Consider the following 25,355-nt stretch of genomic DNA (forward strand, 5'->3'; position numbering starts at 1 on the left):
TTTAAGGAATGAATAGAAAAAGCATGATGTATGGGAATGTTTACCACAGAACATTTCCAGCCAGCTGAGGGCTCGTTGCAGAACAATGCAAAACATTCTGCTTTGGGGCTGCTGGGTTTATTTGCTGCTTATTTCTTCAGTTAATAACTATCATTTAGCTATACATGCACCTCATACACATTCTTCTGCGGAATTTCTAACAAATTGGTACATGCAGGAATATGTTCCGAGTGTGTGGCTGTAGCGTACCTTGTTGTCAAAATTTGTGTTTTTTTGCGTTCTTACTGGTGCTGTCATCTGCCTTCCATATTTAGAAGTAAAGATGGTGAATATGCTTGAATTTTTATTGTGTGGTGTTGTAGATCTGCCTGGTCTCTGTGGAGAAACTTTTTTTTTCCTCATGGAGATATATAGGCTCATGTCTGTAGGAAACCCAACTTCAGTGACTATTACTGTGCATCAACAGGGTTCGAACATGGATCCTTGTGATGCGAGTCCAGCATGCATGTTCGTACGGCAGCATATGGGGCAGTGTAAGTTAATAAATGATGGAGGTGCTGTAAAATGTAAATTGTATGCGAATACATTTTTATTTGTCGATTGTTGGATATATTGAATAGCAAAATTTAAATGGTCTTTCACTTTGCTCACCATATAATTGTAGGCTGAGTAGCACCTTCCCTAATTCTTTTACCTTGTCCTGCAAAGATCCTGCTTCTTCAGTTCTATTGACTACAATAGATGATGTCAAAATCTGTGAGCTAGGGTCATCTTGGTCTATTTCAAGGCAGGCTTCCACATCATTCAACAAAACTGATTCCTTTCTTCATCTCTAGCCCCAAAGCAGAATGTTTAACACTGTTCTGCAACGAGCCCTCAGCTAACTGGAACTGTTGTGTGGTAAAAATCCCCATACATGTAATAGTGTTTTTGCACTTTTTCTTAAAATTCTTCCAAATTGTTCTGCAGTAACGCTAATTGTTCTGCGACATACGTTGCAGATTTTGGCACATTCCGCTTTGGGGATCTCTAGTATAAACACAGTCGTCATGTGTTTATAAATTTTCTTCTTCTGGAGTTGTTTTTTCATTATCCAAAGGCTTTTCCCATACCCTTGCCAAATTTGATTGTTTGATAACTCTGATGGCATCAACAAAGTTCTAACTCTTGGATCGGATGTTGCACGACTTTAAATTTTGAAGAACATGTTGTCTCCTTTTGTCTTTTTCATCAGCTGATGGCTCGTCATCCTCTGATTTCACTGAGAAATTTCAAATACAACGTCACAACAGGCAAAATGCCCAACAAGGTGGCTGAGTAAACATGCTTTGCGGTGTAGATCCAAAGCCGCAACTAAGGGAGGGCAGGGGGTCTGATGTCCCGGGTGCTGGACCAAGAAGGGTGGCGAATTTACCTTTTTTTTAAAATTTCAGGGAGGAGGGTGCAAAAAGGTATACTGTAGTGCCAGACATGACCCCAAGCTCGGTCCCATGGGGGAATATAAACACATTACCCTGAGGGGTCGGGCCACGCTGAAAAAAGGTATACTGGTGACTGGAGATCACACCTTAGTCCATGGGCAAATCGTGGCCCACCAAAGATATTCTGGTAGAAAATTATCAATACAACCATGACACTAATACCTTGGCTGACTATATTTCCTTCATAAAAATACGGGAAATAGAAATCAATATCCATGTACAGGATGCCACAAATTATTGGTAAAAAAAATTGTCACATGCAAGTAAAGTTGCTAACTATCGCTAACATTACTGAAAAATCTGCAATGGCAGGAAGTAGGGAGCTTCCACAAGACACGAGTGAAAACTTTACAAAAAAAGTTGGGACGACTAAAATAGGAATATCTCGTAAAATACCGGTCATGTGGTTACATTATACATTCAAGTTTCTGACCCAAGAGCGACAGAAATACAGCATATCTAGCCCACAGACTGAAAAGTTTGTGCACCTCTGGGCTAGAACATGGATGTTGTGTTGGGTGGCAGGAAAATACACTAGACTCTTATTATTACTGCTGAGTTTACCCTCATCAGGGTGTGTTGGTGCATTACCAAAAAGAACGAGGTTGGTTACTTTATCATTTGAAATTTTTAAATATTCAATCTAGCAAGTATTTTTTTAATTGCTGGTACAGCTTTTGTACGAAAGATTTTTTATTTCAGTTGTAAGCTGCGCGTTTCGAGAACTATAACTGAATTTTGTGAGCAGTTAATTTTTTTCTGTCTGTTATATAATGAGGTTTTACTGTATAAGGCAGGAAAAGTTTGTCAAAGAAAGGAATATATTAGCAACTATTTTTTTGGTAACCCAGTTATACGATCAATTTATATCTTGCTGAAAGAAGACTAATTTGTGAATGATTGCTGTCATTTTATGTCTCAAGTTTTTTTTCAAATTCGACAAATTGGAAATAATTTGACTAATTTCCAGATGAAACTTAGTGCCATAAAATATTTTGAATCAGTTGAATGTTGTGCCAATTTTACAGATTTATGGAAGTGCCATGCGTGTGAGTTTGAAATCTACACTTGACGGAAGTGAAGAAATTTCCCCGAGCATGAAATTGTCAGCACAGCTGATGGTGGGGAGTGATATAAATGAACTGCCATTTCTGGACTTGAATGCATTCCAGATGTATTGTGCTGGGCACAGTCAGTAAATGAATTAACCGTTAAATTTAGACTTTTTAATTTCACTTGTTTCTTTTTCATTTCAAACATACAGGGTTTTACTACAAATATTTATTTCAAGTCTGAAGTATGATTTATTTTGGAGGTGATTATAATATGAATTTCATTGAATTTTTTTTTCACTGTCATAAAAATTCAGCGAGGAAGACCTATTTATAAGCAAGATGAATCATGCATAGCTTTACACATAGAAATACATTGTCAAATTTATACTGGATATCCAATTATTGTGTTCAAATTAAATGGATCGATTTTTTTTTGCCATTTATTATTTACGATTTTCAAAAGGTACAAATCTATATGTATGTTGATGTTGTCTTTTGTCAAAGAATTTTTTCTCCAATTAAACCATTTGTTGTTCATGTTCTTGAAATCCCCCCCAAGCTTTCAATGTACTTAAACAGTTGGATCTTGTTGATGCTTATATCGTTTTCTGCAATTGGAAGACATTTATGTATAATGTTTAACAACTTATCTGCTGCTGTGGAAAAAAAAAAATTGTGCGAAATAACATGGGGTGTTTTTCACAGCTTTTATTCAGGCATTAAATTTTGTAGTCTATGTTAGAGGCACTTTGTTAATATAATTTTTTAACTACTACTATGCATACGTTTGAAAAGTAGACTTACTTCATTATGGAAGAAAGAATACAGATAGAATTTTATTTAGTGTTTCTTTCGAAGTAACCAACCTGTGAAATTATGCATTTTTGTATTGTTCATGCAAAGATATAAATGTTGATTGCAAACATTTTTTGTCACATCCTCTCCAGCGCCTTCGTTGCTGCACTTCTTTGGAACCTGAGAATCATTGCACCTTGAGCGAATTCTTTATCCAAGAAGAAAGGAAAGTCTCGGTGCAAGATCAGGGGAATAAGCTAGTTGTAAAAAGTTACAGGGTGTGATATTTTGTCAGATAAAATCTGACACCAGGATCAAACTGAGCTGGCACATTGTGATGGAGCACCCATAACCTTTCAAAGATCTGGTCGCTTGCATCTCACCAGATCATGCAGACGGTTAAGGACTCACAGGTGCCTCCTGGTGTCAGAATTCATCTGTCAAGATATCACATTCAAATATTTTCACAACCAGCTTATTCCCCAAATCTTGCTCCATGTGACTTTCTCCTTTTTCTTTGAATAAAAACTTTACTTAAGATCCGCAACAATTCTCAGGTTCTGAAGAAGTGCAGTGACAAAGGCATTAGAGGATGTATGGCAAAAAGAGTTGCAATTCACATTTACATCTTTGTATAAACAATGCCAAAAATGTATAATTGCACAGGTTAGTTACTTAGCAAATAAGCAGGTTCTGTCTGTATTCATTCTTCCATAATAAAGTAAGTCTGAAGTTTGTAAACATAGTACATTACGGTGGATATTATAAGAATTAAAAAAAATTGTTTCACTTGAAATTTAATTTTTATTAAGAATTCCAGCAGTCTCTTTGTAGGGATGAAAGAAACATTCAGATGTGCCATATATATATGGACTGGTTTTTTTTTTTAGTCTCGCCAGGTGCACAAAAAAAAATCTATTTTAAAATTATATTTTTATATATAGTTTGTACTCCCTGGTTTTTTGATAGAAATGTAGTTTGTTTAGCACTTTTTTTGTTCGTTGTGTTGAAGTCATGCCTGCAATAAAGAGTATTTGATTTTTTCAGTAAGCTTTTCTTCTTTAACACCCTATTCATATTACTAAAACAAAAAGGTAGTGGTTAACAGCTGATGCTCAATTTTATATTTCCACAATTGAGTTCATAAAATCAAGAGAGTTTAAGTAGAAGGAATATTCATAATTATGAATAATAATTATGAATCTTGCTGTATTGTTCAGGATGAGATGTGTTTGAACATTGGCAGTTTGTAAAAGCATGCAACTGCATTGCTATTTGTGTTAAAATGATTGGGAAATAAATTGTCCTAGATCTGAACTATGACGATATATGTTTCAGAGTGGGAAAAACATTGTGGAAACCTGAAAAGGAGTTTTCCCCCTAAATTCACTGAACCAATGAATTTTTATAATTGTAAGATTTTTATATCCCTTTTTTTTTTGGTTCAATATTCCTAATTTGGTGCAATCTATTGACAGACTGAGAAACGGAAAAATGTAACATTATGAAACAGCTTCTGATATTTATAAAAGAATAAACTCTTATTCAGTATTATACTTGAAAACTAGATGGCAGCAGACATAGAAATATTTTTCATACTATGAAATTGTAGTCAAAGCCGTACCAATTTCCATGGTTTTCGGCAAGTCAAGACTGTTAGATGTCACGAATAACTTTCTTTCCTCCATGGTTAGATGTTTATAGTTTTTTTTGTACTTTTTGTTATCCGCACAACCGTTGCCGCATTTTTTAGAAAGAGTTTGTAACATTGATGACAGCCTGTATTATCAATATCGTCAGAAACATTCTACAGGGCTTGGCTGTGCATCATACATGCGGGCCACCATATTTGTTGACAAATAAAAATTTGAACGGCTTTGACCAGTAATGAAAACATCCTACAACATGTATTTGCCGCCATCTATGGTTTGGAAATAGTACTGGTTCAAGTTTTTTCATTTGCTTTTTAGATAATAGATGGTAACACGTGTCCTATTTTTCTGTTTGTGACTCACTAATAAAGTTTTTAAATTTATGGATATATGGCAGCAAGAGCTTGTTTTTCTACATGGTCTACAAAATTCATTATTTTGCTTGTTTGACTACATTTCCTCGATAAAGATATGAGAACTTACAATCGCCAATTATTGCCAGAAATGAGTCAAAGGTGGACAAAACCTTGACAACAGAAATGTCTCAAATTGCTTGAAACAAAGTGCTGATAGGCAGAAGGGGCATGGTAATGATGTTAACTCCACAAACATATATATGTACAAGGTACACATATTTAACGTGGGGGGGGGGGGGGAAACATAACCCTTCTCCATATCTCTGTCCATGATGTTCTAGTCATACTGCCGTCCTCCTAGAAACTACAAGCAAGCTATCTCAATAATGTGTGCCAGAGCTTTGACCCTGTTAAATGGGGTATACTATATGACTATATTATTATGACTTTTCCTTGCACCTTTTACACCTGTTGGTTTTCAAATTCATTTAGGGGTTTTTGGCAAATACTATTCATGCTGTAACTTCAATTACTATTGAGAGATGACTTTTACACATACAAAGGTCACAGCAAGCAAACTGCTCTACGAGGTGGCTGAAAAAAAAACCCTTTAAAATTTGGAATCAAAAAGTTGATAGCTTTGTTGCCTTTGGGTTGAAGTATCGTTGTATTTCGACCCAGTAAGAAAAATTGTGATACTCAAAAGACATCCTTGGAAGAACTAAAACGTGATGAGTTTAAAAATATATTTAAGGATATTTCGTGAGCAAAATATAAAGAAATATTATTTTTGACATAGCGTTTCTCAAAGTTTCCACTGCCGCTCTTAGCAGAGTCAGTAACCTTTGCCCGGGGCGTTGCAACAAGCTGGAGATATTGATTTGTGTGCTTACTTATACTTTGAAGCAGCTCCTTTAAAAGTGAAAATAAAATAAAATTCGACTAATCTATTTTAGAGAGTCACAAATGAACCATAAATTTGGCAAAGGAGCTGTGGGGTGACAAAAGTTTGAGAACCACTGGTTTAGCGGTTTCAAAATCTCAAAAAATATTGTTATAGCGGGGTTTTATTATGTAAAAAATATTGTTATATTGAGGAGATTAACATTAGATTACAGACAACAACACAATTCTAAATAAGATTTGAAAAATTTTGAGATTCTATCAAGTATCCTTGTAGCGAGGTGTTTCACAGTATATTTATTATCGTATAAAATGCAAATAGGTGCTTTTCTTAAATTTATAAAATGTATTTTGCCATTTTTATGAATGTGCCACAAACACTCACATGGCGCTTATTTCCAGAAATAAAGTAATCAAGTTAACGAACCTAAATATGCACCTATGTCCTTATTATCCAAGCTTCAAGTTTAATGAGATAAGTTCACATTAGCTCAAATAATCATGGCCAGAGACTGAATCATGGTTTTGCTGCCCTTCTGATTTTTGTGACCACTCATTCATTGAATTCCCTTCCCAGTACTATAATTCGATTGTCCCCTGACTTGGTTCATTGTTCTATAGATCACACTTTTGGTCACTCACATTTTCTAGGTCAGAGGTAGGCAAACTACAGCTCGCAAGCGGCTCTTTGGCCTCTTGAGTGTTGCTCTTCTCCAAAATACCACGTGCGGGCGCACAAAAGTTCCAGATTTTTGCAAAATCATGTTCAGACACGCATTTTGGTCATTTTGTTCTTGCTCCCTCCCCTCCCAAGTGAATCATCTTTTTCACGGTTTTTTGCCGAAAAAACAGAGTGAAAGCCTGACGCTGATGTCACGTTACACTTCCGCGACCAATCAAAACTGGATTTTGGGCCGAAACTGGGAAGTTCGGGAAAACGAGGTTCGAGGTACTCTGGGTAGATAGACTCAAAAGACGAGTTTTCTCTCAGAACATGGGGGACATGCAATGTTTTCCAAAGTAAGGAATGTCAACCTCTACTCTGCCAGATCATAGAAGACAATGCCCCTGGGCCACCACCTCACATGACAGCCTCCTCTCTCCAAAAAACGTCGGTCAACACTGCTAGAAGCAATCCACCAGGGGCCACACATCTGAAGATGACGCTCCTCGACCACCACCGTACCACCTCTCACGATGACTCTCCCGTGGCACCACCTCTCCGCATCCAACATCTGTCAACATTGCTAGGAGCCATACATCTGAAGCCGACGCTCCTGGACTACCATCTCTCATGACGACTCTCCCGTGGCCACCTCTCTCCATCTGTATTAAACATCAGTCATCGCTGCTGAAGCAATCCACCAGGGGCGACCATCCGAAGACGATGCTCCTGGGGCTTCTGCCCCACAAGATGGAGTGCCTTGGGCTTTCATCGACGACGTCCTCCAACTAACATCTTGTTGGACGAGCTTACAGTGAACCCGTCTTCCGCATATTTCCCAGAGAAGGGAGCCAAATATCCGTAAGACAAGTAAAATAATAACTTAATAAACTGTTTATTAAGTTAATTTTAGGGAGCGTTGTGGAGTGAAAGAAGATGTAGTGTCGAGGATTGGAAAAGCAAAACCTTAATTAAGTTGATAAAAATGTACCTACCTACATAGTTTAAGTTTGAAAAAAAAAATTGGTTTTCTCAAAACTAATTTCAATCGTTGTACTGTTGATATTTGGCTCTGTTGACTAATGAATTTGCCAACCACTGCTCTAGGGCACTTCATTGATCACTCCCATGCTCATAAACACTTTTTAAGTCACTCCTGACCTGTTTCTTACTGTCTAGGTCACTCCAGGGGCGTAGCCAGAAATTTCGTTCGGGGGGGGGGGAACCAAAGTGAAAGAACAATAGATTTGGCCATCTTTTTCCCTTTTTTTGGTTATTTTCTCACATTTCAGAGGGGGGGGGGGGGGACCAAACCCACAAGTTCCCCCCGCTACGCCCTTGGGTCACTCACATGCTTGCACACATTCTAGGTCACTTCTGACCTGTTTTTGCTAATTCGGTCACTCACATGCTCACACAAACTTTCTACGATATTCTTGCAGTCACTCCTGACCTGGTACCTTGCTTTCTAGGTCACTCTCCCATGCTTACACACACTTTTTAGGTCATTCTTGTGGTCACTCGGCCCATTCCTTGCTCTCTCGGTCACTCCTGTGATCATTTACATGCTTGTAAATGCTTTGTCACTCTTTTGGAACCCCCCCCCCCCCATGTCACTCCCTTGCCCTCAATGTCACTCCTTCGGTCATTCCCATGTTTGCAAACTCTCTTACTCTCCCAGCAGATGTATATTTAAAGTTTTACCACCTGTGGACTACACAAACATGCCGTCCTGGTCTGTAGCCCGTTAAGCGCCTGTTTAAATACATTACTGGCCATGGCCTTACAATATAAGGAATTTAAAAAAAAAAAAAAAAAAAAAGAAGAGGCTCAACCACAATTGATGATTTTTAGAGATTACATTTACTGAAATTCATAACGATACTAGATTATTTTCTCACGCTGTGAATACATGCTCAAGCATAGCTTCAGTAATATCGCATTCAAGACCAATTCCTGAAAATAGAAGGAAAAACTTGAAAGTTCTTCGTCATTCCTCATTGATCCAACAGCCATCTATCTCTCAACGCATCGGGACCCACTCGTCGAAAATGTCTTTGTACTTCCTTTTCTTCTGGGCGAAGTCTTCGGGATGCATCTCGATGTAATGTCTTATACGGGCATCACGGTCAGCGTAGTGATTCTCCAGGAAACCGTCCAACCACAAGCAGGCTGCCAGTCCGATTCCGGCGAACGCTATATGCCGCTGTATCCCAGCCCAAAGAGGCTTACGTGCCAAGTAATTGCCGCCGACGCCTACGCCGAATCCAGAAACGACACCGAACACGGGAAGACCGTATTTCACGATCAGATTTTCTCGGCTGTTCGGCATCTTCCTTTCTCACAATTCACAACACCGCAAACAGCTTTGTATTCGGCCCGAAAACTTTGTGTCCTTAGAGTGGATGAATGTCCTCTACGTTTCCCAGTGTGTCGTCTGATGGTAAATAGGAACGGCTTGAACCTCTTGCTCATTAACAAAACCAAAGAAGACATTCGGACATATTTGAAAAGTTTAAACTTAAACTTTGATACAAAAAAACCAAATGAACATTCATGTTAACAGCAATGAGAGTATTTGCATTATATTAATATTCATTAGAATTTATGGTTGAACATAATCTTATTTACATAACTGACCATATTTTTTTGAGTCGGAAAAAATTTTGATCACCTCTATTTTTTTGAAAATATTATGTTTTTTGCAGTATTTCAAAGGAAGTCCATGTAAATTTTAATTTTTTGCTTTAATCATGGATTTTTAATTATTTTCTAAACTCATAATTTGCATTGTGACGTGGCAATTTTTCCTGCCTTTGACTAAGGCGACTTCATAAGGACCCTAAAGCCAGGCTTTCCTAGGAATAGGTGTTTTGCACCGCTGAATCGAACAGTATAATTTTACGTCGGCAGCAACGAGTTGCATAATCACGCTACGCGTTTGTGTTTTCCTAGCGAGGCGCATTCACTGAGCTATAAGTAAAGTTTACTTATAGCTCAGTGCAGGACCGTCATTTCGACTTTTTCCGGGGGGGGGGGGCAAAGCGCATGTACTCAATGTATCAAAAGCCAGGGGGGGGGGGTGGGACAACGCCCCCCCCTAAATGACGGGCCTGGCCAATACCTTCTAAAGCAGTGGTTCTCAACCTTTTCAAGCCCGTGCCCCGGTTTTATTCATTTCTGTGAGTCGAACGCCCGGTCAAACGGGTTCGATCAAAGGAAAATGAAACCGCTAATCACTCGCGGCCCGGTATTGATGATATCAGGGCCCGGCGGTTGAGAACACTGTTCTAAAGCAGAAGGTATTGGCTGAAGCTTGATCTAGAAGGTGTTGGCCTGCCTCAGTGGGCGTATCAGACCAGGACGGCTATATTAAACATATGGCCTTGGCATCAGCTACTTTGTCGTCTGTGCATGCTCCGGTTTGAAGGGGAGGGAAAGAAAACACACAAGAGTGAAGAGAATATCGGGAAAACCGCGGCACACGACGCATTTGACTCCTCCAAAAAGCCGGGTTTTTCTAGGAGCAGGTTCTCTATGGTCCGCTCAGCGTGAAAACTGTGATTGGTCAGAAAACTTGAATTTTAGGTTTTTTGACCAATCAACGTTTTCACGCTGCACACGGCGCAAAAATTCTACTTCTAGGAAAACCCGGCTGAAGCAGTCCGCCAAATCACCTCCGACGTGAAACGCTGTCGTGAGGCGTATTGCACTCTGTAGGAAAACAGTCATGCCGCTTTTCTTATTGATGAGTGGGCGGAGTGTCGTGCTGGGCGAATCACGTTACGCGGCACAGGAAACCTGCTCCCAGCAGTAGAATTTCTGCGCCGGGTCGCAGCGAGAAAACGCTGATTCGTTAAAAACTTGAAATTCATGTTTTTTGACCAATCAGAGTTTTTACGCTGCACACCCTGTAGAAACCTGCTCCTAGGAAAACCTGGCTTTATTCCAGTGGCTTTATTTTTACTTTCCATTGAGGCGAAAGATAGTCAACTTGCCTGTAGGGCTGGTCGCTTTCTCTTTGACACAAATTGGTACTGCTATCTATATTTTGAGTTGAGAAGTAAAGAAAGGTGTCCTGTTTTTTTATTCCTGAAATATGGTAATATAATTAATCATTTTTGAGCCGAAAGGTGGAAAGACCGAAGACGCTTTCACGACCCTATATCTGTATTCCTGGTACAATTATAGCAGACGACGTTTTTTTTTTTTTTTTTAAAAAAGAAAACAAAATCTCTTTCAGAAAACGTTATCTGTGCGAAGAGAAAAACCGTTATTATCTCTTTTCTCCTCTTCATCTATCCGAAGCCGCTTCAATAGAGAAGATCGGCACCAAATTGCTGGCCAACGCCATGAGTGGCTGCACTGGTGATGAAATTTTGGATGAGGTTTGTATGATGGTGTAGAAATTTTCGGCTTTTAATAATAAGAGGTGAAAGTGCTAAAATAAAGCAGTGATAAATTAATCATACGTTTGAGCTAGAAACCTACACGGAGCTCGATTCTCATTTTTATCAGCCACCTCATTGGGCATTTTGTTTGTTGCGGCGTTGTATTTGTATTTACACAGTCTAATAAAATAGCGCCAAAAAAAAGAAAAATACAAAATTTCAGGATAGTATAAAACCGAGCTTTTTTTAGACCCAGCATAGATCATTTTATGACTCTTTCAAGGACCTGAGGACAATTTGCAGCATTTTTTTTAACGCCATGAATTCACTATGAATGGACCTCCTCAAAGATTCCGGCCTGGGTTTGACTTAGCAGAGAATTAAGATTACCGAGATCAGGGCTGGACATATCCCAGGTCACAATGGCAACTAAAAATCGCTATAGGCGCCTAAAATTCTGTATATGTGATTGCTGAATTGGAGGAAATTTCGAAGTTGGGGTCTAAGGGTTTAAAATAAAATTTTTTGATATTTCATTCTTTTCATTCTACATCTTTCAATGTGGGAAAATTTAAAATAAAACATTATTAAAGACCGTTTTTCTTGAGTAAAATACCATGCTTGGCTCCTAAGAAATTGGACTGACGCATAAATATTTTTTTTAATTCGTTTTCGTTGACCCATCAATTAGATGCCACTGTGTTTCACAATGATTGAGAGTCAATAGAGCATGGTATCCATCTTTCTTTCTCAGAAATATATGCAATAGAACCTCTTGTTAATGGACACCCCTGAGACCAAAACTTTTGTCCATTAACAAAAAATACCTGTTAATGGGTAACAAAATACATAGAGTTCTATCTACATAATTTAAAAAAGTGTTCATTAATGGAACGTGTCTACTTATGGGAAAAATCTGTTATGAGAGGTTCCACTGCAGCCTTATAGAACAAAAGAAAGAGCGACAGGAATGAAGAGGTACATCTATATGTAAAAGCACTATGGGGTATGACCCAGGGTCCTATGTTTAAAAGTACCGAATGATAACATTAATTGTAATTAACATCAATTGTGGTGGGCTTGAAGAGGTCCCACGCAGACTGGTATTTTTTTTAGCTGTTTTGGAAAGTGTATTTAATGCATTACAGTGAAACCTCAATATAACAATGTTTTGCAGACTAAGGAAAAATATCATTGTAGAAGGATTATCCTTATCAATTATTATTATCCTTACATGTGGTCGAATTTATATACTGTTGTTTTCATCATTTCTACATCTGCATTTTTAATACCACCAGAAAATGCGCTTTTATGTATTTATTTGCCCCAAAAAATTGTACCTGTTTAATTTATTAATAAAATTCGCTTAGATGCATTGCCCCTGTAGAAAAGTTTACCACATTGTGTTTTTATGTGTTAAACAGGAAGTAGCAATACCAATAACTTCCTTCAGCTTTTGGTGATCCTTTAATGCAAAATATCAATGTTATTAGCGATGCCTTCAGTAGAATGAAAACAAGTGACAAAGTCAAAATTAAATTCAAAATGATTTTTAGCAAAATATTATTATATAGAGAGAAGTTAAACATGAGAGTATAGGCCATTCCCAAAACAAGATTTGAAAAATATTGTTGCAGAGGGATTTATCGTTGTAGTGAGGTTTCACTGTACTTTAATCCATTTATTAAGCATTATGCATTTTTTTTTTCATATAGGACAATCCTAGGATCTTGATTCCAGAGTTGTGTAAGCAGTTCTATAATTTAGGTTGGGTGACAGGTACTGGTGGTGGAATCAGTATCAGACAAGGGTAAATATACATATATATTTCTTTTGATGAAGATTGAAAACTAATTCATGTAATACTGAATGATAATATTGCTGAATGATAATATTGCTGAAGTATTCCCAACTTTTTCTTCTGCATTCTTTATTGCAAAAGAAGAAGTTGGGAATACTTCAATACTTTTGGACATAATTTATGAAGTTTTCAAGACACCCTCTGGTTTTCCTCGCAGCAGCCTGAAAGCAAACTGGTTGGGATCACAATCCAAATTGATGACTCAAAATACAGTCGAATCCCATTATAACAAACTCCAAGAGACTGCAGAAATCACTTCGCTATAATGAAATTTCGTTATAAAGGAATTCCAGGTTTTTGCATTGTTCCCATGGAAACTTATCTGGCGGATTAGAATAAGTATTCGTTAAAACGAGATTTTCGCTATATCGGTATTCGTTAAAACGGGATTCCACTGTATTTCTAATGGCACACATTGTAGCTTTTGTGTACTGTAGAAATTGCTGATCTGGATCAAGGAACAGAGTCTATTAACTTGAATGAGGAAATCAAAATATAACCCCACAGGAATTCGAAAATTATTATTGAATACAATAAAAACAGCAGTAAATTAACTTTTAATTTTTTAAATTTCACATTGCTTAAAATTTTGAAAAAGACAGTTATGATTCTGAATGCCAGAAAAATTTCAATCGAAATTTTTTTAAGAAATGTATTTTGAAAGATTTTAATAAATGCCTGCAAATTTATTTTGGCTTTACAATGATTGTTCTGTAGGAATGAAATATATATTGCTCCATCAGGTGTCCAAAAGGAAAGAATTCACCCAGATGACATCTTCGTTCAAGACATAGAGGATAAAGACATATCGACTCCACCTGAATGTAAAAAGCTTAAAAAGAGTGAATGCACTCCATTATTCATGAATGCTTATAAAATGAGAGGTAAGGTGTTTTTCAATTGAAATTGTCTTTTTTTTTTCTGTATTTAAGTTTGAATTGGGTGAGCTTGTCCTAAAGGCATTTCTGAACATGTTCAGGTTAAAAAAAAAAAGTGTTGCATCAGGGCCATCTTAAGAGTATAATGGACCCCCAGGCCAATTCATTTTTCTGAGGCCCTACCAAACAACTTCTCGAAAATTTCAACCAGATCTCATTTTTGTGAGGCCCCTCTTTGCCCGAGACCCCGGGGGGCCCATGCCTTAAGATGGCACTGTGTTGTATATATTTTATAGCTCAAATGATTCCGTAGGAGAAATGTCTGAAATCCTCATAAATGCACCTGGAACATGTATAATATAAATTCAAATGTGTTTGTTTTGTAATAAACTGTATCTAAAATGACTAAATCGCCTAAAATTTTTAGATGCTGGAGCAGTGTTACACTCTCACTCGAAATCAGCAGTTTTGGCTACACTCATCTGTCCTGGATCTGAATTTAAAATAACTCATCAAGAAATGATCAAGGTTATTTTATTTATCATATTTTTTCTTACAGAAATGTGAACAATAATACATACTTATTATGTTTTCATGATGATCAATTTAATAGCTAATCAACTGAAATAGATTGACCATCAAGTAAAGAATTGATTAATATAGTAATTAATATAGATACTAATATCAACAAGTTGATATCAACTTCTTCAGACATGAGTTGTTTTTCTATTCATACACATGCTATATAGTGAAAATCCCATATATAATGATATCCCCTACAACAATAATTGCCTACATAACAATATTATTCTTGGCACTGTTCACAGTGTTAACATATTCCATTTATAACGATAGGTTTCTTTGCCCCCCCCCCCAATTGAGTATTGCTATTTGGCTGTGTATTTCGCAGCACTATCATAATGTCGTATTCACTTCACTCTGTTTCCACTGTATATCTTCTCTCTATTGGAGTTTTTATTATTAACTTATGTAAGATTTCTTGTATCATATATTTAAAATTAGATGACTTTGTTTTCCTTATTCAAATCAAATTTTACTCGTTTCTCTGTCATTTACTTACAGGGCATACTGAAAGGAACAAATGGAGCTAGATACAGATATGATGATATGCTCATAGTTCCTATCATAGAGAATACACCATTTGAAAAAGATTTAAAAGTAAGATGAAATTTTAACCAATAACCTTTTTCTGTTTAAAAATTTAATTTTGTATTCATTACAGATTATAATTTATTGCTGTATATTTTTTTGTGTGACATATATATTATACAAATTTCATGTATGAAAATGTTCATATTTGCAACAATTATGTATTTACCAAATACAACAAGTGAAAGAAATCTAATGATAGATAAAATTGAAAAGTTTGAAATGAATGCAGTTTTTTATTTCCTACTCAATTACATAAAACAAAAATATTTACAAGTTCAAAAATTATTTTTAAATTTTTCTGATAGTTTTATTTCAATTTTTTATAATTTTGTGTAACATCAATTATTTAAGTTATTATAATTTTATTATACATTGATAAATACAATGAAAATTGAATTGTTGGTTTCAAGTCAAATATCTCCCCCCACTTTTTTAAATTGCACAAATACTTTGTATTATATACATGGTAGTTTGATAAATTCTAAAATATTATAAAACAAAAACCTAACAACAGCTGGGTGTCATGATTTATATTTTTGACTCCCATAACAATATTTAAAGTGTTACTATACCAAATATGCAAGGTGCATAGGTAACAGGGCATATGGCATTTTACTGGTGAACTGTTGGCCCCAGAGACATATTTCCACAGTTGGGAAAAAAACATCATTAAATGGAGGTAAAACGGTTTATCCGTATTTAAAGCTGTTTTCCCTCCAATTTTTTGAATTTGAATATCTCAGTGAATATTGCACTCTCTAACTGGCTTTTTTGGTCACACAGGGATCGTGCAAAAAGATAATTTTTTTTTATTTTAATACCTACACAACTCCTTGCAAATATGAATCCCATCTGAGTACTACACATTACTTCGATACTTTTTTGAATTAGAAGTATGTCTCTAGGGACAATGGTTCACCAGTAAAATGTCATGCGCCCTGTATATGCACTGGAGAAATGAAAATCATGCTCAGCAAACTAAAAAATTGACAAATCATTATAATTTTAGTATTGTTGTAATAATATGATATAAAAAAAAGTTTAAGTTTAAATTTGAAATGTCACTAATACTCCGAATCGCACATATTTTCGTAGAAATTAATTTCTTCTATCTTACAATACAAATACTCATACTTACTTTTATAGGAATCAATGGCTGAAGCAATCAAACAATATCCTGATACATGTGCTGTACTAGTAAGACGCCATGGTGTGTATGTATGGGGTAACACATGGCAGCAAGCTAAAACCATGTGAGTGAGCGAAAGAAAAAAGTTTATAAAATAGTTATCTGAAGTGATTTTTTGGGAGAATATTTAACACATTTTCAATTCATCAATCTAAATTTATGATCATTAATTATGTAAAAAAAAATTGAGACGATTTTTAATCCTTAAAAAACTAAATATTTTTAAAGATTAAAAATACTTAGAACATTGAAAACAATTTTTTTTACAAAAAACTAAGTAAATATTGTGTATACTGAATAACAAGACTTGACAAATTAGAAAAAAAATTCAAGTGCTAAGCTTTTTTTTTTGGGGAAAAACAGCCCACTAATTTCCCAAATTTTTCTTGGACTTTGTAACCCTTGCTATGTTGGTAGATCAACTGATGTTAATTTTGAAAAACTTTGTCTTCAAACTCAAATTAATTCCACATGAAAAATGTTAGACGACAATACTAATTTTTTAGTCGCTATAGAGATCTGGCTCCTGGGATTTATTTGTCAAGCCCTGACAAATAAACACCATAAATAAAAAAATCTGTTTAAAACATGTCATTTTCTTTTATTGTTTACTGAAAACAATTTTCATAACGTGAATAAGTCCTGAACATCATCAGATCAAAAATCTTCAGGTACCCAAATGTATTGTAGACTGATAAATATATTTATTTAATGTCCTTTTTTTTATTTTGAGACACATATTTAGTTAACTTGGTGTTAATTTATTTACTCACAAAAAATATATTTAAATTTTTTTTTGCAACAAGTATTGATCAAATTTTTTGACCTATTGTGTACATAACTATATATTATATTCCATAATAAGTATGATGTGTTGTCTTTTGCGCAGTTTTTAAATCAAAGTTCATGTCATAATTTGCAAAAAACTAAATTTTGTATTTCAGGGCAGAATGCTATGACTATTTGTTTGAAATTGCAGTGCAAATGACAAAGCTTGGAATGTTTCCTGATCAAATGCCAACTAATGATAAGGAATAAAATTATTTTTTACAATCATAATATGATTGTATGTGTGCAATATGTATTTTCCCATTTATATTTGTGAAATTTCTAAAGTTGCAGGGTAAATGATATCTTTTATTTCATGAAACTAGACAGTCTTTCCCCTCTGTTTGTAATTCCTAATCAATATAATCAGATTAGTTTCCAATTACAAATTTTTCAAGATTCACCAAAAACATATTGAACTACATTGATGTATTCAAATTACATTGCTTTATTTTAAAAAATAACATGAATCTTTTTTATTCATAACATTTTAATTTGTGAATCTACTATTCCAATTTTGATATTAAATCTATATACGAACATGAAAGCAAGTCTTCCTGTTTTATGCCTAATGAAATCATCAATTTGTCAGCTATTGATTTCCCATCATCAGCAGTTTGGTCCTCTTTCAGTACAACCTGTATTGAAATTACAAATAGATATGGGGGAAGTAATTTTAGATTGTATTTAAATTTCATCTAATTTCAATCAATTAGCATTGAAAATTATATATTTCTGTCAAAATTTTCTAACAAAAAATGATAAATAATTTTGAAGCTTGTGACTATCATATTCCAAACATAACAAATAACAACAAATTCTTTTCCCTTGGATGTTTATTAATTAAAAATTTAAAACCATTATGCAGATAGCTATCAGTGCTGTATATATGCTGGGTCAGCTGAGTCAAGACCCGTAGCTGATCAGGCAAGCTAATTCCATAGCTGCAAACTTTAGAGAATGAGAATTAGGGAGGTCTTCATAGAGGTCCAAATTCCATAAAACAATGTACATAAAACAGATTTTTGAAAACAATGTAAGGATTTTTCCTCTTTGAAAAAACATGACACCTTGCAAGCCATTGCTGCATAGGACTAAGTCACTAATAATTGCAAAACAGTAGGTTGAATTAACTGTCATTACCACTCTCAAATGAAATCAGGGTAACAAAAAAAATCATCATTGAGCCCAAAATGGGATACACACAGACTTACAGGGATATATGGTCAAAGTAGATACAATTAATCTTGCCAATTTTGGATTTTAAAAGGCCAAATTGATGCCAGCTGTTTATTGAATTTTGTCTTTACCACCCAAAAATGAAATACAGTATTTTTTTTTTTTTGATTTGATGCAATTGTGACCATGTGCATTACACTTCTTGTGACGTCATTTCAAGAATTAAAAACAAAAGCAGTTTTTTTTCCTGGGTAAATCATATATTTTGGAATAATCCCCCAAAAGTAAAGATTTTCTACAATCACAGTCAAAATTTAGGAGATATAAGAATTTTTTGGGAGTGGAAGATGGAGTAGAAATTTGAGAGCTTCCTGGAAAATCTGGGAGATTCGGCAGCTATGTAACTAGATGTGGAAAAGCTCTTGAGGTTCAGGAAACTCACAGTACAGTCCTGATAGCTATGCAAATGTAGCACAACAAAAATTTTCTTAGTTTAACCTTCTCCGCGAGCATAAGTCATAGGGTCCACTGAACAGATATATATATCTATTGAAAAAAACTATCATTACCTCAAGTTCCATGAAATGACCAAGATTTTTAACATCATCAACATGGACTCTGGTCTGACCAACCATGTACAAATGTCTCTGTTTTTGAACAATACCAATGACGCCTAATGACTGCTTCAGAATTTCCTTCATAGAAATATAAAAGTAAGTGAAGCTCAGCACAGAGAAACACAAGTTAAATTCCAGGATTATTTACTATTAATACAGTAGTCTCTTGACAGACAGACATGACAGTCCAGAGAGAGACCATCTTTTGGGATGGTTTGCACAGTCTTAAAGAGCAAAAAATCTGGTTACAAAGCAACTCATTATAATGTGCATTCAGATTTTCTGTGTCTTTTAGCAGGACCATTGTCAAAAATCTAAATAACACAATAACTTTTATAAAGTAGTTGGTTATATCATGCTTTTTTTCTCTTTGTCTTTTAATACATGTGACATAATGAAAGTGATTTGAGAAATGAAAAGAAATTTTTTTTTCCATGAAGGAGAATAAAAGGCAGCATAATGTATGAAACACCTGTTGCCTCTGAAATGCACAGCATAGTAATAATCACCATCACTATTACGAGTGATAAACCCACAGGGGATGCAAAGACTACACTACATATTTCTAAAACAGTAAATTATAGAATTTCACAAACTTTCCAGATTCCTATTCATGCTTGAGATTTGTGCAGTTGACAAGTTTTTTAAACCTCAAAACAACTCCACATACAGCTTAGCTGATTTTTCTATCAGCATTGGCGGTTGACTCTATAACTGACTATTAACATACATTATGCATTTAAGTTATGAAAAGAAAAATATATTTTTTCATTTTTAGTAACATGTTCATCCCCAAATGAAATCTTATGTACTTCTTACAAAGAAACATGAAAAACAAATTCATAAAATCTCTAAACAATGAGAAGGAAACTAGATTTTTGATTGAATAACATTTAAATTAACTGAAAAAATAAGTAAATTACTTCATATAAATTAAATATGATGAATTAAAGATTCAACCAGTTTCAATCCTTTAGCAAGTATTTTAATAATAAGGAAATAAAAACATATTTTAGAGAAATATACGAACTGAAAAGGAAAAAAACAAACAAAGAAACTTGTCAACTTTTTACCTTAAGTCCTTCAGCTTCTTCGGTGTCTTTGATATCTTGCTTCCAATAATTTGACAGTTTTGGACCATCTGTGTCTGGTCTATCATAAAAGACTAGTTGTGATAGTGATTCCTAAAAACAAATATCATCACTTAATAAAGATGCAAATTACTCTAATGAATCAGAGTAAGACCTCTGTTAAGACAGTATTTTTCACTGTTCTCATAAAATGTTCTTGGGCAGAAAAAAGGTACATTTGCCACACAAAGTAAAGGCTCGTTTACACGAATTTAAATAATTCAATAAATAACTAAATTTTAAGTCATCAACAACTTTAAAATCGATCTCAATATAGAGGCCTGTTCACAAAAGTTAAGCGATTTAATGGTTAAGTAGAAAAGCATATAGAATAGAATCCACACAGTCTAATTTTTTGATTAAGTAGGCACTACGAGCACATGGTAGCAGGTGTGGCATCAAATTATTCAATGATCATTCAATACTTGATTACTTATGATAGAACACATTTTAAAGTACTTGAAATTTAGTTAACAACTAATTCACTCAACTCCTGTAAGTTAGCCTTTAGAAATGGGAATACAAAATATTTAGTGAGTTAAAATGAGAAATGTAGTATAAATAAAGCAAGGTCAACCACAACTTTAACTTCTGATAATGAGAAAATTTGTTCCTTTTCGCAAATTGGGAAATTTTCAAGTTGCCAAACAGCAATGTCAAAGGAATAGAAAAATATGCAGGCTTTTGTACAGGTACCTCATTACCAAGGCATCTATAAAGATATTTTCAGTAGCTTTACTATGTGATAGTCATATGATGTACTATCATACATTAGTTCAATGATAAAAAAATGTCAAAAACTCAAGATGTCATGTTACATATTTTAATATTAAAAAAAGAAATAACATTAAAATTTAAAAATATATTAATCACCGAAAACCAATAAAAAAGAAAGAAGCAAAAATAAAAATAATGTGTCATTCAAAATCTAAAACTGATTGACAAGTTTAGGTGTCAAAAAATGTTAAGTTGACGCTCCCCTCGCTTACACAATTATAGCAATTACATAAATTACGGTAAAAACATGAAACATATTTTTTAACCCTTTATTTGGCCATGTTGACTTCAGGCAACATGAGTTTTTTTTATATTTTTTCAAATAAAAGCATTGTGCATTTTGAACTTAATTCGGCATTGATGCTTCTAAGCAACTCATAAACATTTGATTTTCACTTGTGAGCTGTTTATGAAGTTTCTATAATCACAAGCGAAATGGCTGAGAGGTAAAAACATTTCTTGTCAAGACAAGCAAGAACAATTTTTTACTGAAAATGCGATATTAAAAAAAAAAACAGGAAAAACAAATCTAGATAACTTGCCTATAGTCAACATTAAGGTAACGAGAAAATAAATCTGTAAATAGTATGTGCAGGCCTATAATGAACACAGGTGGGGAAAAAATTCTGTAGATAATATGCACAGTCACCTATAATTAATACTGAGGTATGAAAAAAATCTGTAGACAGCATGACTACATAGCTCGTTTACATGCGGCAACCTATTTAGTAGTTAACTTTATAATTCGCAAGGTCAATTTCCAATATATGGTATACCCTTTCGTCATAAAATTCTAGACTATGCCAAAACAGCAATTTGCCACCAACACCATCCTTGCAAGCACAGATTTAATCATTATTTGGTGATCATATATTTTCGCCAGCAATCTAATGTGGCAACAAAAAAATAGTCGCCAAACAGTGGTGCCCTGTGGAAATTTACCACTCACACTAAAAATTAACGCATTTCTTATACATATAATAGGAGGATCATAAGCATGAAATTACGGAAGTTCATAAGTAATGTAGTATTCGCGTGCTACATCTAAAAATAGACATACCATTTGTCTCAACTTCAACCGCCCCTTTGAAACCTTGAAATAAGTGTCTTCTTGCTTCAAGAGCTTTGGCCCTCCATCAGCAATTGCTTTAACTTTTTCAAAAAATGATCCGAATTCTCTGATTTTGGCTTTGATTTCGATGTTACGGAGCATCCTAAAATATTTTTGAAGAAAAAATACTAATACAAAAATTCAATTCGTTATTTTTAAATACAATATAAAAATTATTTTTTGTTAATTATTTTGTAATTTTCGTAAATAAAATTTTAAAAAAAAATATATGAGGATTTTTTTTAAAAATAATTACTTGGAATTTACGAAGGCACTTCACACTGAAACGCGGGAAATCAAACTTTTTCAATGTTTACAAACACTACATATGAACGGTCTTGACTGACTAAAATTTGAGGTATGATTGAAATTTTTCATATTGATACAGAAAATTAGACAAATAAAAAGATTATTTGTCATAAAGTTTAATTTTTTAAAACTTTCTGTCCATGACGGATATTTTCAGTTTTCCAAAAAAAAGCAAAAAAAAAAAAACCACAATTTTGTCAACGATATTTTCGTTTTTAAAATCATTTTCTTTTCTATTCTTATCTGATTTACAAATTAAATTTATTAATTAAATAATTTCTATTGAAATTGGATGAGCATTAAAATATTAAATTTTTTAACTTGACGAATATCCGAAGCATATCAACGTTAGCTACTCCTTGTTCGATGTACTGTGCTGACTGTTGCAATAGCGCCGGTTCCACGTAAATTCCGACAAACTCGGTCCTTTAAAAGGAGTGAATCGAGTGCCGTATCCTTAACTTATATTCTTGGCTCGCGACCTGTCAGCAATGTCTCGTCAGTTTAAAAGGAAACTGCAAGCGCTCGAATACATGGGGAGCGATTCCTTCAACGTGGGAAGCACATCCGATTTCAGGGCACTCGTCGTCTGGCTGGAGGATCAGAAGATCAGGCATTACCCGATCGAAGAACGAGCAGCTCTGCGTCAGGTCGACAGTCCCGACTGGGATATAACTTTCCAGAAGTACCTGGCCGATAACTCCTGTCCGCCGCAGATTAGCTCCGACAGGAAGAGCACGTGCGAGTGGCTCCTGGGTCTCGCCGTGCGCCTGGAGTACAGCGATAACGCCGAGAAGTACAACACCATCACCGGCGAGTCCGTGCTCAGCATGAAGAAGAAAGCCCCGGAGATAATCCGCAGTAATCCCCTGGATAACTTGGATTTCGAAAGCGATGATTTCAAAGCCGGGGTTATATCCCTCGCCAAGATGTTGAAAGTTATACCTCACCCCGATCATTTGGTAACTCTCAGAGCGGTTTCCAGAGTTATAAGGAAGTATCTCTCGCGTGATGCAATCAAGAATAAGGAGTACAAGAGCAAAGGTGGCAAGTCGTTCCCGTTGGAGGAGAGTAAGTTGGGATTCGATACGAATGACCCGGTGATGAACATGGCGTTGAAGACCCTGAGGCTATTGTACGTCCAAGACCTCAGGGACCTTCAAACAAGGATTAATGAGACCATCGTTGCTGTGCAAAGTGTCACAGCTAATCCGAAAACTGACACCCGTTTAGGTAAAGTCGGACGTTAGAGATCGTTTCTAGGTAATGTGATTTTTGCACGGCGAAATGAAATGTAACAGTCTATGGCTTGTGATTTTGTATATCTGATGAAATGTATGTGTGGCGTAATATTTCAATACCAGTGTAAGATCTGAAATCTAGCAATGCTAGTTTGTTATGGGTGTATACAAGACCTATAAAATACATGAAATGATTATATTTGCTTTGAATATGACGTTTTTCTTGTCGAAAAGTTGTTGCTCTCCATGTTAATATTCCTAAGGAACCTCTAACTTTTTGTGGAGGACGCCCTGGAAAAAATCTTATAAAGTATACCTATTTAACCCATGGGCCAGTGGAGGCCCAGGCTCTGTCCCTAATGGGATGTAAGCCTTATGGGCCAAATGTGCTCTGCGACAAATTACCAAACCACTCAAGTGGCAAACAAAAGATTATCAAATCATTTGTGGTTCACAGTATATATGCTGCATTTAAGTAATCTGGATATAGGCCTATCCAGATTACTGGCCCCTTCCCCGCCACAAGCAAATATAAGGGGAAGGAGATACAGTTGGTTGCTGGAGGTGAATATAAAGGTTTCCCCCCCCCCCATACCATTGCCAAATGATGAAATCGTCGTAGAGAGGAAATGGGCTTCTGTCGCCCATTTAGTAATCTGGATATATCTAGATTACTAAGTGACCCCCCTCCCCCAGCACATTTCTGAATCACTTGAATGACCCATGGAAGCTCTTGAGTTCACTCAAGTTGCTTGTGGTGCATTTGCAGATTACTTAAGTGGCATGCAACTTTCTTCCAGATCACAGAAGCAGTCCATGAACACATTTTCTTTTCACTTAAGCAGCCCATAACATTTTTATAAATAAATTTATTTGCTCTCGGTACATTTACAGATTTAAGTGACTCAAAGCATATTTCCAAACCAATTAAATTGCTCATGACACATTTCCAGATGACTGAAGCAGCCTACGTGCATTTCCAGATAACTCAAGTGGCACATGTTCTTCAAAAGGTTGAGCACCATTGCTATACAGGCTGCATAGGAAAGCTCTTTTATAGTGACCCGTTGACTCTGGAGGCATGCATTGAATCGAAAAAAGCATCAAACTGATGTGTAGACCTCAGATATGTAATTTATATTGTGAGGGATTATATAGTTATTAAATTAAAATATTAACTTTTTATTTGATCACAGTCTTAAAAAACCCTTAGAACGTTGTTGCCCTCTCTCTCCATCCGCTTAAAAAAACATATTGGGAGGAAGGGGCCGCCCCTTCCAAGAGCAGAATAATATGGGAAAAAAATTGTCAGTTGGGTAAAATACGACAGGATTCGTTGCATCTATACAATACATCCTTCCTTTGACACATTCCCCATATTCATTCGCAGCAGAAGGTATCTGCCTCTGCTTCATTCGCAGCTGAAATTACCTGCTCCACTGTTCACAGCTAACAATGTCTATGTTCACTATATTAAAATCTGAAGACGTCTGTCTCTGCTCCATTCCCAGCTGAAGATGTCTGCCTTCGCTCAAGTACAGAGCATGGGATGTGAACGACCCCCTTCCCCAAAAGAGTAGAATAATACGAGAAAATTTGTCTGTCCCATAAAATACAGGACGATCTAACAAACTTAAACAGCTTGCCTCTCCCGCCACATCCTGGATGCGCGCCTGGTTCTAGGGACTTTAATAACGCACGAGTACCAAGAAATCAACTTGTGCATATTCCAATAATACTTCACTTAAAAAACCATAATCTTTTA

At 35.5% G+C, this 25,355-nt stretch overlaps 4 protein-coding genes and 1 long non-coding RNA gene across 5 annotated transcripts; 3 read left to right on the top strand and 2 right to left on the bottom strand.

Moving 5' to 3' along the window:
* The first annotated feature begins 590 nt into the window (after window positions 1–590).
* LOC149063884 (uncharacterized) lies at window positions 591–4,377 on the top strand. The gene is made up of 2 exons (XR_016195746.1): window positions 591–1,542; window positions 2,184–4,377. It is a non-coding gene; the product is annotated as an uncharacterized LOC149063884 (long non-coding RNA).
* Window positions 4,378–8,750: 4,373 nt separating this feature from the next.
* Window positions 8,751–9,387, bottom strand: ND-B14.5B (NADH dehydrogenase (ubiquinone) B14.5 B subunit). Its single transcript, XM_089255283.1, has one exon. The coding sequence runs from the start codon at window positions 9,236–9,238 to the stop codon at window positions 8,930–8,932; it is 309 nt and encodes a 102-aa protein (XP_089111409.1). The 5' UTR covers window positions 9,239–9,387; the 3' UTR covers window positions 8,751–8,929.
* Window positions 9,388–11,087: 1,700 nt separating this feature from the next.
* LOC149063886 (methylthioribulose-1-phosphate dehydratase) lies at window positions 11,088–17,457 on the top strand. The gene is made up of 7 exons (XM_089255018.1): window positions 11,088–11,294; window positions 13,013–13,107; window positions 13,876–14,042; window positions 14,464–14,564; window positions 15,120–15,215; window positions 16,356–16,462; window positions 17,343–17,457. The coding sequence occupies exons 1-7, from the start codon at window positions 11,259–11,261 to the stop codon at window positions 17,434–17,436; spliced, it is 696 nt and encodes a 231-aa protein (XP_089111144.1). The 5' UTR covers window positions 11,088–11,258; the 3' UTR covers window positions 17,437–17,457.
* A 197-nt stretch (window positions 17,458–17,654) lies between these two features.
* On the bottom strand, window positions 17,655–22,406 carry LOC149063887 (uncharacterized). The gene is made up of 5 exons (XM_089255017.1): window positions 22,297–22,406; window positions 21,990–22,143; window positions 20,096–20,206; window positions 18,975–19,100; window positions 17,655–17,864 (listed from the first exon to the last, which is right to left on the bottom strand). The coding sequence occupies exons 2-5, from the start codon at window positions 22,140–22,142 to the stop codon at window positions 17,733–17,735; spliced, it is 522 nt and encodes a 173-aa protein (XP_089111143.1). The 5' UTR covers window position 22,143; window positions 22,297–22,406; the 3' UTR covers window positions 17,655–17,732.
* A 317-nt stretch (window positions 22,407–22,723) lies between these two features.
* LOC149063888 (tRNA-splicing ligase complex subunit RTRAF) lies at window positions 22,724–23,789 on the top strand. The gene has a single exon (XM_089255201.1). It carries the CDS (start codon window positions 22,841–22,843, stop codon window positions 23,597–23,599), a length of 759 nt encoding a protein of 252 aa, XP_089111327.1. The 5' UTR covers window positions 22,724–22,840; the 3' UTR covers window positions 23,600–23,789.
* The last annotated feature ends 1,566 nt before the right edge of the window (window positions 23,790–25,355 follow it).

This window comes from Pholcus phalangioides, unplaced genomic scaffold, assembly GCF_987345545.1.
Source record: "Pholcus phalangioides strain wild (caught in Gottingen) unplaced genomic scaffold, Ppha-v1.0 ptg000042l_1, whole genome shotgun sequence".
Lineage (NCBI taxonomy): Eukaryota > Metazoa > Arthropoda > Arachnida > Araneae > Pholcidae > Pholcus > Pholcus phalangioides.

What these genes read in the sequence shown, in the direction of transcription:
- ND-B14.5B (XM_089255283.1), bottom strand. Translation starts at nt 9,238, where the DNA reads ATGCCGAACAGCCGAGAAAATCTGATCGTGAAATACGGTCTTCCCGTG.
- LOC149063886 (XM_089255018.1), top strand. Translation starts at nt 11,259, where the DNA reads ATGAGTGGCTGCACTGGTGATGAAATTTTGGATGAG. An exon ending in GGAATCAGTATCAGACAAGG is followed by an intron (nt 13,108 to 13,875) that starts GTAAATATACAT and finishes ATTGTTCTGTAG; the next exon opens with GAATGAAATATATATTGCTC. An exon ending in CTCATCAAGAAATGATCAAG is followed by an intron (nt 14,565 to 15,119) that starts GTTATTTTATTT and finishes ATTTACTTACAG; the next exon opens with GGCATACTGAAAGGAACAAA.
- LOC149063887 (XM_089255017.1), bottom strand. Translation starts at nt 22,142, where the DNA reads ATGCTCCGTAACATCGAAATCAAAGCCAAAATCAGAGAATTCGGATCA. An exon ending in AAGAAGCTGAAGGACTTAAG is followed by an intron (nt 19,101 to 20,095) that starts GTAAAAAGTTGA and finishes ATTTCTATGAAG; the next exon opens with GAAATTCTGAAGCAGTCATT. An exon ending in GTCATTTCATGGAACTTGAG is followed by an intron (nt 17,865 to 18,974) that starts GTAATGATAGTT and finishes ATTTCAATACAG; the next exon opens with GTTGTACTGAAAGAGGACCA.
- LOC149063888 (XM_089255201.1), top strand. Translation starts at nt 22,841, where the DNA reads ATGTCTCGTCAGTTTAAAAGGAAACTGCAAGCGCTCGAATACATGGGG.